Consider the following 12,089-nt stretch of genomic DNA (forward strand, 5'->3'; position numbering starts at 1 on the left):
TAAAGATTTAAAGATCCAACAGTCTTGTTTCGAGGGATGGCAAGAGGGGGAGCTGTAGAGAAGGTGGGAGAATACACTATCGTATTTACGTGAAGGATTCTCTTATCTCTTCACATTCCTGCATCTTTCCTCCATTACCTTAATAGATTGCAATCTACGCATCAATGTCCATTGCAATGGTTGTGGCAAAAGAGTTTCAGAAATCGGAGTCAAATGTTTTCTTGCCGCCCCTTCTCAGAATTAGTTTTTCCGAATAAATTACGCAGAACTAGCAAATTCTGGTTCTCATGCTTGCTGGAACTGACACTCACATTTCGGCTGTGGCGAAGTCACTTTTACATGCCTCAACACACCATTGATCAAAATCAAATGAATATAATATAAATTAAAGAACTCTAAAATTGTCTATTTTACAAAAGTTGATCACCCTATAAACTATCAACAGTAGAAATACAATACCATCTTTTCTGCAGGCTAAATTATATATAGGCTACACTCACTGGTTAACAACAGCTAAACCTCGGATCATTCTCAAATCTTGTGCAACTTCTATATCTGACAATACAAAACAAGCACCAAACTCGTGCCAAGTGGGAGACGCGCTGATTAAAATTGGGCTACAAAAGGGTCGAGCGTGCCAGAAAAAACAAGTGCTGCAATGAAATCACATAAAATACAAAAACTGGTCTTGTAGCATCATCATATGTACGCAAGTGAGCTTCTGTCATGATCAGGTTGAGGGCGACCCCGTGTTGGAGTTTGAGGTCTTTGGATGTTAAGCTCCTGAAAGACAACAGGAACGTGAAGGAAACAATTATGTGCAAGTTAAGGGATGGGCTTTCCAGATTCGTTGGATTTACCAACACTGAAAAAGTAAGAAGTCTTACTTGCATCCATGTATCATCAATCACATGTTCTGGAGATGTCTCTGGTGACTGAAGGGGTGGCGGCAAGGGATGAATCAATTTTGGAACCACAACCAAACCCCTGCCAACTACCAGTATAGCTCCAGCATTGTTAGCAGTCCCTGGATTAAGACATCACATTAGGATTCAAATTTGAGTTTAGCAGGAGAAAACTCAAGCTATTTATCTTACCACAATAGTTGGTTGCAGAAAATAGAGTAATCAATTGCCCTTGGGCAAATCGTTCAAACCCATCCATAACACATTCATGTGCCCTAATGATTAGCTGTAACTTATTTTTCTTACAGAAGTCGGTTACACGATCAGGCTGCAATGACATAAAAGATACACAAGCAAAAACTTCATTACATGTGCAACTTGAAAAGGCATCAAATTTAAAGATTCAGTGCCAAAAGAAGTATATGAAACTGATGCTATCATGGGAGAGTATAGATTCATTGGAACTTTGATGCGGTACATCACTTAGTATTTCACAATTAACATAAAGAGCATTGAGTGGTCCTGCTCAAAATTCCCTGGTTAGTTCAATATGTATCATATTAAATCTTCAAGCTAAAACATGCTAACACTACTCAACTTTTAGTCAAATGCGAACCAATCTCTCAACTTTGAATTATTTTATTTTGGCTCCCCAAATAAGCGTTAGAAGCAAATTAAGTCCTAAACTATCTTTGAGGTTACATCCCACATTTAATGGTAGAAGGCAAAAGGCATTGTTTTTCTTCCAAATTTGAAAGGAATGATTTTGGCTGTTCATATCTAAATGAAAGAAAAAGGGTATTGTTCTTGCAGCAGTTAACTACAGTATGCATAAAGCAAACTACTAGGAATGCATATTGCACCATATTAAAATAACTTGTGTTTGTAGCAAATACAGTATTTTTTTCTGAATTTTTGTGTGGCTAACTTGCTTTTTACCAAAGGTTAATGGGATGTCTATATTTTAGTTAAAATTTTATTTGTATTCGCCATGACTGGGAACATATTGCCTGTGATCAATCATACAACACCAAACACAATAAATAAAAACCATCTGACATAAAACATTTAAAAAGTTTGGCATGCATACCCCAAAGGTGACAAGACCAGGGCCCCTAGCATTTGGTCTCAACCCCTCTATGCTATCATTTTCTGTAGGATCCGACCTGAAAGGAGAAGTTTCACAATACAAATTAATGTAAGCAATGACAGATCACAAGTAAAAATAAATTCGAGTGAAGAATACCATAGAAGATCCATTAGAATTATAGATCCAGCATCCATAGTTATGGGCCTTTCAAGCTTCTCTATCTGTTCCACTGAATGAATGGATCTCCCTATGCCACCATGCATACAGATAATTTTCTTCTCAATAAGTGCAGCAAGTGGAAGATAGTTGAAAAGTTGATTGAAACGTGTCCATGCCCATATCCCATCACTCTCTCCCTGTAAAAACAAATGCTATTATCGCATTTATGTTTTCAAAAAAAATGAAATGGTCCTACTGGATAACTATCTTAGTGTGTGCTTGGCATTGCCCGTTCATCCATACCATTCTTTCAATGCATTCAATACGAAAACCAAAGAGCGCATTTATATCAGCAGCTTCGTGGTTTCCACGTATCAAGTGGACATTCTCAGGATACTCAATCTGCAAAATCATAATAAAAGGTACAGCAGCATCAATACAAAGACAGGGCCAAAATATATACTTCATATGAAACTTTTGTTCGCTGAAAGCACAAGTTTTACCTTTAGAGCAAGAAGCAAAGTTATGGTCTCCAAACTGTGCTGCCCTCGATCAACATAGTCTCCCAGAAATAAATAGTCAATATACCTAAACCATGAAAAACATAAAATTGAACAGTATGGTTAATCAACTACAGAGATAAATCACACAACCTGTTCTAAAATTATTAATTTGCTGGAGGCCCTGTATCACGTAAAGAGTTTTCAAAATGGAAGCTTGAAAAAAGTAAGGCTAAAGGACATGTAGTGAATCTTCAAACAAATTGATGGAACAAGGTGTCCATCAATCACTACTTGTCATAGATGTAAATATCAAATGAGGGAGGGACTACAGAGCAACAACTATTTGGACAGAAAAATGTCAAAATTGGGGACTCAAAAGCGAGGGTTCAAATTACTAATGGACATCCCTCAATTATGACATAAACAGCAACCTGCATACATGTATTTATTATTTATTTTCACATAAGCTGATGGCTACATGAATATAGGCAATAATGTGTCAAAGGACATGATTTCTTCAGAAAGTCAGTGGACGCCACGAAAAAGAAAAGGAGTAGACTTCTCTAAAATGCTTAAAAATTTCAGTGCTTCTCTTATGGTAGTGACAAGTCCTTTTTGAAGGCAATAGTTATTGATGAGATCCACCAACAAGATCACTGAACAAGAAAGACACTCAATCTTGGAGAGAACTCAGGTTTATATCCAATCAATAAAATTAGGGTAGGGTGTTTGCTGTCAATTGCTGATGACAATGCCTTTCTTGAGGTATATTTACAGCATTCATACAAGTTGAAGATGTGTGAAACATTGAAAACACAGATGCTATACCAGTAACTTGTGTATTTGAACGTGAAACATTAACCAGCTGTCCTTTATTCAACTATTAAGGTTGGCTAAAACCAACAACAATTCAACCCATCAGATGTCATAGTGTCAGTACATATGAAGAATATGGATCTCTATTACTGTGTGCACATCTTTCTAGCTCCTACCCTACCCCCATTCCCAGGAAACAAACCCCCATCTCACTAGTTTTGCCACCGGTTTGTGTAAGGCATGAATAAATAATCTCAATCAAGCAGAGGGACTTTATTACTTTTTGCCAACACAACCACTCAGCTTTGCACTAGAATTAGGTCACACTTCCCTGCTTCAACATGAATTATTCTCAACCACACCCCACTATGGGTCGCAACATAGTTTTTGGGCCCCTACCCATCTTGATTGAAAAGGACAAACTAGCCAATTGTTGTCATCACTCATGCCTCGCACCCAGCCTTCACCAATTGTTAAATGATAGTTTTGAAAACCCTAGTCCAAACACCATGTTAAAAACCCACAATTATAGGGCACCCATGTGTGACACCATCAATTAAATGGTTCAGTTTCCGCATTGCCAGTTTCCCCAATTAATCAGCCCTTTGCACCATACTTGACATTAGGGGTGAGCAAAAAAAACAAAAAACCGATTAAACCGAGATAACCGAAAAAAATATAACCGAGAAAACCGAATCATGAAAAAAAAAACCAATTAAAAAACAATTTGGTTCGGTTCAATTTCAGTTTTAAAAGGCTGAAACCGAATAAACCGTATCAAACCGGTTCAAATAGAAATAAAAAAACCGGTGGTAGTGTGGTACTATAAATAGCTTTCCATTCAAGACCCATCTACTTTTTAATTTCTTCTTCTAACCCTAGAAAACCCCCCCCCCCCACACACACACACAGACACATACACAAACACCTACTCGACGAACCTCACAAACTCGTTCTTGACTTTTTCATCTTGTTCGTCGAACTTGAACACACTAAATTTTCAACTCAAACGAGCCATGACTCATTGGTAGGGAGCCTTTTCAGTTGCTATTGAAGCTTTCATGGGGAAGAAGACAAGCTTGTAACCCTAAAAGTTGATGGGGCTAGTTACTATTAAATGGAATACTCCAAGCACAAGAAGAGATGTTGCGACAACAAAAAAAAACAAGGCAGTCCTCTATATGAAAAAGCTTGTGCCATGGCTGATGTGTTAAGGAACTCAATTTATGGCATTATGTCTGTTTTTCATGAAAAGATGCTCACGGGCACCAAAACAGGTCTACTTGATAAGGATTGGGTTACTAAAAGCAATCCCCTTTTTGGAACCTATGAGCTGCTTGTACAGAAACTGCATCATTTCCTAGATTTTCAAGCTAGCTAGCGAACTGAACCGGTTTGGAAGAGGAAAAAAACCAAACCAAACCAAACCGAAACTGGTCAGTTTGAACCGGTTTTCGATTCGGTTCAAAATTTTGAAAAAATAATAATTTTGATTTGGTTATTTATTTTGATCTAGAACCAGACCGAACCAAAAATGATCAGCCCTACTTGACACGTTCCACACAAGTATAAGAGCTACGATGTAATACTTACGTAATGTCTCCTGCTGTGGATGGAAATCCATATTCATCAAATAGACGCATTAAGTCGCCAAACTGTCCATGAAGATCACCAAAGACTTTTATCGGGGCTCTCAATTGCAGAACCGTTGGCTCTTGCATAAATATTTGTTCAGCTGCATAACAAAGCTCACCAACTTCATAAGAATCCAGGAAAAATCTCCTATTAGCAGGAGCTTTCCAGTTCCGAGGCCTAAGCAAAGTGGAAATAATCTGCAAGATAACAACAAACATGAAGAAGCACTTAAGAAGAGTCATCAATACTCATAAATTTGTCAAGTCTTACCTTCTTATGCAGGCCCTGAGGAGACTTTTGCCTGGTGAACTTTTTAGCAGGATTAGATGCATCGTTATTCATAGGAACCATCCTTCTACTTTCATTTTCGAATTGATCCAATGACAATTGCCTCACCATCCCACCCAGGTTTCCTACAGTCTCTTTAGCAACCACCACCTATAAGAACATGACAATATGATTCAGCAACATGGCCAAAAAAGAAAGACTGCACCACTCTTATAAACCACAGATAAATGGGCATACAGCTCTAGGATGGAGGCGAACATCAGCCTCGTTGTCACTGCCATCTGAAGTTGCTTCTGCAGCTTGCAAGTTGTCATCAGATACAGATGTTTCTTCTGCAGAATTGGTAGATGCTGCCTGAGCAGCTTGCCAGACAGCATTGGCTGCCTCAGCTTCAGCAGCAGATGCCTCCCTCAATTTCTCCATGGAATTTCTGTCCATGCTGCTACAGCAGAAAATACATCCATTAGTTTATATAAGAACAGGTTGACATGACATGAGAGACAGGGATATGATTGAGACCTGATACCACCAGATAAAGGGATCTCCGGTCCACCATCTGGAGTAGAAGTTCCAAAAGAATTTAAATTTGAATGGTTTAGTCTGGGACTTGTTATTGTTGAGGCTCTCTCAGATGTTATTGTGGGAGAATTGATGTCTGGCTGAAACGGGGAATTTTCAGCAACCAGAAAATCATCTAGCACTGCATCTGCAGAGAACAAAGTAATTGGCAATGAAATGTGCATCTCTTAAGTTTGTACACCACGTGGCAGTAAAATGAATTCCATGAGGCCTTCATGATTAAGGCTTAATGCCAGGTTACGCAGAAGAAAAGGAACCATAGATGGGTCCCTAAATAAGCATAACAACCTAAATAAACAAGAAGATAATTAAGGTCTCCTGCAATAAATCCAATCCGGTTGCTGTTATTACTTATTACAGATGCTTGTTTTCTCTAGGGTGCTTGGGAAAAACTCAGTTACCATTAGGCAGATAATCAATAACCAGGATCTAAAAGATCCACAATTGAATGCACTTCAATTGCATATTTGTGATGCAATAAAAATTAAAGTTGACACTAGGGCAACCAATTAGGATTGGTGAATTACTGGCTCTGAACAAACATAGCACATCAAAGCTTAACACAGTTACTTGGTACGAAATAAGAAACGTTAAGCTGTTGGAATCAAGATCCAAACAAAAAAAATCCACATATCGATGTACTTCTCCAACATATTTTTTGGTCCATAGAAGGTGAAATGTCCTAAAGTAATGTTAATCAATCAAACAATCATCAAGGAACCCAAGCACAACAGGTTGATTAAACATATTTTTCGGCCAAAGAGTTTCTACTCCTAGATACTTGTATTCCACTTCTATGAGTCGTCCTCTCCATTTAACTTTTATGATGTTGTCAGGGATTGCTGAACATAATGCTGGTCACTTGGACCAAGTGACCTGTGATTAAAACCTGCTCACATAGGAACTGGAGAGATGAAGGGAAGGGAGGACTGCTACTGTATAGACTGACCAATAGGCCTCCCAATGAAAAAGAAAAGAAAAGAAAACTTTACCTCCTTTTAGACCACCGTAGACATATATACGAACACCAACAGAAGCAGATGCATGGCGACAACGACGCATTAACTCAACAGAAGGATCATATTCAGCATGTCCCTTGCTGGTTTTGGACGAAGTCACTAGCCCGTTTCTATCCAACCAAGCACCAGCAGCAGTGTCCAACACTAGTCACGGTGAAAAATTGTTGGAGATTACAATATAACCCATCTTTCAAGATGATAAAAGTAGAGAAAAAAGATGATAACAGTTGAGGGGAAAAAAACTTGCCAGCAACAGCTGCTTCCCCTTCTACTAAACGTCCTCCCTTTAGGGATCCTCCTGTAACATGCAAACGCGCACCAACAAAAACCTGATAGAAAGCAACGTCAAACTTATGAATGACATGGAAGAAACTCATAATGAAGTGCTGTGTCCATATGCAGAAGTAAACATATGAAAAGACAGTTTCAAAACTTATAATCCCAATTTTCTAGATCCTCTTGTGTAATTGAGCCCTGTCAAACATTTTAAACTAGTATTTTACTGCAAAAGATATATTTCATGATCTACGCATAATCTAGAAATTAAAAGATTCTGACTTATATAGATCACTTACCGCAGCATGTTGATACCTTGGTGATGGAGACACCCCAGGTGCAAGAGTCCACTCCCACTGACCATTTCTATGCATTAGAAGTCCATAAGCATCTCCGAGTGGCTGTTTAAGTGCACTTATAATCAATAAGATTGAAATGCAAACAGTAATGACATTATTAATAAAAATTTCTTTATCCAAAATACAACACTGTTGGTCGAGAAATAAACAAGGAGAATGGAGCTGCAACATGTCATTGCTTACACCTTAATAGAGAAAAAATCATAAAATCAGAAGAAAGGTTACAGCTGGAAAAAAGGTGACAGAAAATTTCAAAGAAACAGTACGGAAATTATTCCAAAATAGAAATAGTACTCTGATTTCTCATCACAATTGCAACATGGAAAAGGAATGCACTATACCATAATTCACCTCTTTTTATTATATTTTCAAAGCAGGTTAATAAATACAAAAAAGCACCAAATGCTCATTTCTTCAAGTTTTTCAAGTCCACAATTACTTTCTCACTTGACTTCTTTATTGCGTACAATCCATGTTATAAAGTTTCAATTTGAGTTATCCAACAATTCCATGTGTTTTATCAAACATTATACCCTACTTCCAGTTACCACCCTTGTAGAAAGAAAAGTGTTTTATACAAATGGGCGAGGACAAGAAAGGTCCCATTCATTTAGACTAGGTGTGGGAATGCATCTAGTGGTTTTGGGTTAAAGGCCAGTGCACTCTGGCTCTACCCATATAAAAGTCTTGGCACGTCAAATTTTCAGTTGAACAAAGTTAAGTTGGAATACTTTATTTAGTTTGATTACCTTGATCTCCCATCTCTTTTTATATGGACTTACACATTGAGCACACCAAGACTAGGCATGCCTATTCATAAATAAAGTAAAATAAAATAATAGCCAGGAGGAAGAACACTAGGCTGACATGCTAATTCTGCTGTACTAGAAACAAATATCTACTGCACAACAAACTGCAGATCTCAACTAAGTGTACAGAATAGTTAACTGGAATTGATTGCTTTATAACCCCTGAAAACAACAGATCATACCGTGCCAGAGGAGTCTCTTCCGCCACAAAGCAAAAACATTCCATCTGAACGGGCACTAGCTGTTGCATACCTACAAAATAATGCTATATCATGTCAAACATGAAACATGAATTGATGGGAAATAACAAACCGGGAAGTTTAACACTTATGCAAATGTTGATGTACTAAACACACTTACACTCGAGCAGTAGGTCTATCACCTTCAGGATTTAGCCTCTGCCATACATATGGTTTCTGGGCAGTGTCCAGAGCCCAGGCATCAGATAGAACTCTTTTACCTAGAGAATAATTGGAAAAGTCACCATTGCATGGTTTATAGAGCATGGTAAAGGGCATAATCATAAGCACAAAGCATCAGCATATGTTCTTCTGGCTTGAAATAACATAAAAATATTCAAAATTACACATATAAGACAGCTGTCCTTCCATAGAGTAAGCTAATCCAAAGACAAGATGTCTACAGTTTACAATGATAACCTCACAGAAGTATAAAGAAACAACAGAGGCCTGCACCCATACTTGGAAAACAAGTCCTATCAAAATGTTGAATCTTACAAACAAAATTCAATGCCAATGATCAAACAAAGAACATTCATGGAAAACACAGTTTTTAGCACAGGATTTTTAAAAAGGATTTGATCCCTACACTAATGCATAATAGCACATTTCAATTGAAATTACTTTAGTGGAAAGGAACAAAAATATCTTAAAGATAAATAAATAAAAAAAGAACAGCAAAATATGCTTACCATCATTGCCGCTGACAGTAACAAGGTACCTTTGGGCAACCAAGTCCATTGCGTGGCCATATCGAGGCCCAGGTCCTTGTCCTTGTACAACCACTCTACATGTACAAAAATATAGCAATGAGTTCCATGCCAAGAACCCAAGTAAAGGGGGGGGGGGAAATTGCAACATGAAGAAGAAGATAAAGAACTGCTGGCTAAATCTGATTAATGGAAGCAAAGTAACCGACCGGTGCCACTTGAATTTGTCGTTGGTCAAGTCAAGCACATAGAGATCATCAGTGGAATGCCCAGCAGGACCTATCCCACCCTAAGCCATATATACATTTCATTAATAATTGTCAAAAACTCACATTAACTGAACAAATCAAAAGAAGAAGAAGAAGAAGAAGAAAGAAAGAACCAAATCCTGATTCACAATGAATCACCTGAAAAACAACCATAGTACCAACTGCAGCTGCCGCGTGCGCAGCCCTTGGAGACGGTGGCTCTCCAGCTGGTTGTACTCTGGTTCATTAGACAACAAAAATTAATCATCCAAAGTTATTTAATTATTATTTTAATTATTAAAGAAGAAGAAGAAGAATAGTGTTACCTACCTAGTCCATTTCCTAGTAAGAACATCATAAGAATGAACTGAATTGGTGACTCCAGCCAATCCTACACCAAACAATTAAGTAAGTAAAGCAGCAGCTGCTTAAATCTCAATTCAATATAAAAAAGTGTGAGAGAGATGAAACTAACTGATTCCAGGAGCGGAGGAAGCCCCGCCCTCGATAGCGGTGGCACCACCGAAGAGGATGAGTCGAGGACCTTGAGACTTGGTAGCAGCAACGGCAGTCAAGGTGTGAGCACATCGAGAGCCAGGAGCGTCATCATCGGAATCCCAGTAAGTCTCTAAGGTCCGATAGGTGGGAGCTGGGTGCAGCCACGGCTTGGATCCCATTTCCCACCCCTTCTATTCTAATAGCAATAACCCTAAGGACCTAAACTAAGAAGATCGGAGGCCGGTGGTGGTGGTGATGGGGCCCGAGCTATAGGCTCCTGTCCACCTCTCCTGATTTTTAAATCAAAAGGTATCACGAATCCTGACTAGGTATGAATAAATAAATGGATATCGTGTACAAAATATACCCTAATTCACATTCTAATTAGCTAATGTAAATTACTGATAAAGAACAGCAGCAGCAGCAGTTCTGGGCTGTCCAGTTCCTTTCCCGGAGGAGGAGAAGGGAGAAAAGGTGGGTGCGGGGGGCTGATTGAGGGAGTTGTTCTGGAAGTCCCGGTTCAGTCAACCGTTGCATCATTAAGGATATTCTAATTCGGACAACTGTCAAAGCAGGTGCATACGGCAGCTTTACACCACTTGCTCATTGCCCTCGCCCTTTTCGCTAGCCTTTTTGCCAACTTTCCATTTAGTGCCTTATGTCATGCAACGGATCCCCTGTTTCCTGTTTCCTGTTTCATGTCTCATATGTGGAGATTTGTTGATATAAAAATTAAACTCTAAAAATTAAAAATTATTATTGTTTTAATGTATTTATATAAAAAAATTGAAAAGTAATAGATTTTTTTAAATTGTTTTCTCGCAGTATATTAAAATAATATTTTTTTAAAAAAAATTTATTTTTGATATTAATACATCAAAATAATCTAAGAAATTGAAAACTAAAAGAATTACAAATATGATTATATCGCAATAACAAATGAGTTAGTATTTTGTTTTTTTAAAATATATATATATAGTCTTCTTCCGTTAGTCTTCCTAGGAAATTTGAATTAGACAAGGCTCTAAAGAAGAATGGACTTCGAATTAGGATGGTGACTTTTTCATGCGAGCTTTTTCCACGTTTCGTTGATGAACAGTGAAGCCAGATAGCATAGGGGAGCCCTCTCCTGTTTTGACTTGGTTAATCTAGATTAATTTAATAAAGTAAAATATGAGCATCCGTTAAATAAAATTGCATCCCCACAGAAAATATTATTCACTTTGATTGTGTTTTTCATGTCTTTTTTTTATTAATTTTGATTTTATGAAAAAAATTAAATTTCATGATTTATTTCAATTTATTTTTTATATAATTATTTTAATCTCATAATTCAAGTCATAAATTTAATAGGTTAACCCGGTTAATATTTGTTTTTCTCTTTTAATTGGTTTATTTTCTATTTTATTTTTTGATATTTTATTGATTGAAAATTAAATCTTATAATTTGTTTTATTTTATTTCCCATGAGATTATCTAAATCACTTGACCCGAGAGAGGTTTAGCGAATTAACTTGAGTTGACTTAGTTCTTTAAATTGATTTTTTTTTATTTTTATCGTTTAATATTAGGTTTTTGTTGGAGCCATACTTCAAAATTTATTTTGATTTTTTTTCTATCTAGTCATCCTAGCATCATGACTCAAGTCACGGATTTAATAGGTTAAGTCGAGTTGATTCCGATTAATTTACAGTTTGTTTTCTATAAGATTATCATAGTCTTATTACGTGGATCTTGAATTTAATGGATTTACCTCAGTTAACTTCAATTATTTTTTGAATCTTTTTTTTAATTAATATTTTTTAAAAAAATTAATATTTAATTATTTAAGATTTGGTTTCATAATCTATTTTGATTTGATTTTTATAGGATTATTATGGTTTATAACTTCTTATTTTGATATCAAATATTAAAATGTGCATCTATCCTTCACCTTTTTACGTTAGCTTTCATTGA

At 37.0% G+C, this 12,089-nt stretch overlaps 1 protein-coding gene across 2 annotated transcripts; it reads right to left on the reverse strand.

The window, feature by feature from the left end:
- Positions 1-355: 355 nt before the first annotated feature.
- LOC118041416 (serine/threonine-protein phosphatase BSL1) lies at positions 356-10,794 on the reverse strand. Of its 2 annotated transcripts, none has more exons than XM_073404554.1 (21): positions 10,111-10,794; positions 9,966-10,026; positions 9,795-9,873; positions 9,597-9,676; positions 9,370-9,464; positions 8,799-8,898; positions 8,621-8,690; positions 7,570-7,671; positions 7,245-7,323; positions 6,968-7,141; positions 5,916-6,102; positions 5,634-5,835; positions 5,379-5,546; positions 5,067-5,305; positions 2,658-2,742; positions 2,458-2,556; positions 2,152-2,351; positions 1,996-2,071; positions 1,098-1,233; positions 888-1,027; positions 356-783 (listed from the first exon to the last, which is right to left on the reverse strand). In XM_073404554.1, the coding sequence occupies exons 1-21, from the start codon at positions 10,310-10,312 to the stop codon at positions 700-702; spliced, it is 2,658 nt and encodes an 885-aa protein (XP_073260655.1). In that variant the 5' UTR covers positions 10,313-10,794; the 3' UTR covers positions 356-699. The 2 variants fall into 2 exon arrangements, with proteins under 2 accessions (XP_073260655.1, XP_073260654.1); XM_073404553.1 differs by having other exon boundaries at positions 5,634-5,838.
- Positions 10,795-12,089: the final 1,295 nt, after the last annotated feature.

Source organism: Populus alba, chromosome 14 (assembly GCF_005239225.2).
Source record: "Populus alba chromosome 14, ASM523922v2, whole genome shotgun sequence".
NCBI classification, from domain to species: domain Eukaryota; kingdom Viridiplantae; phylum Streptophyta; class Magnoliopsida; order Malpighiales; family Salicaceae; genus Populus; species Populus alba.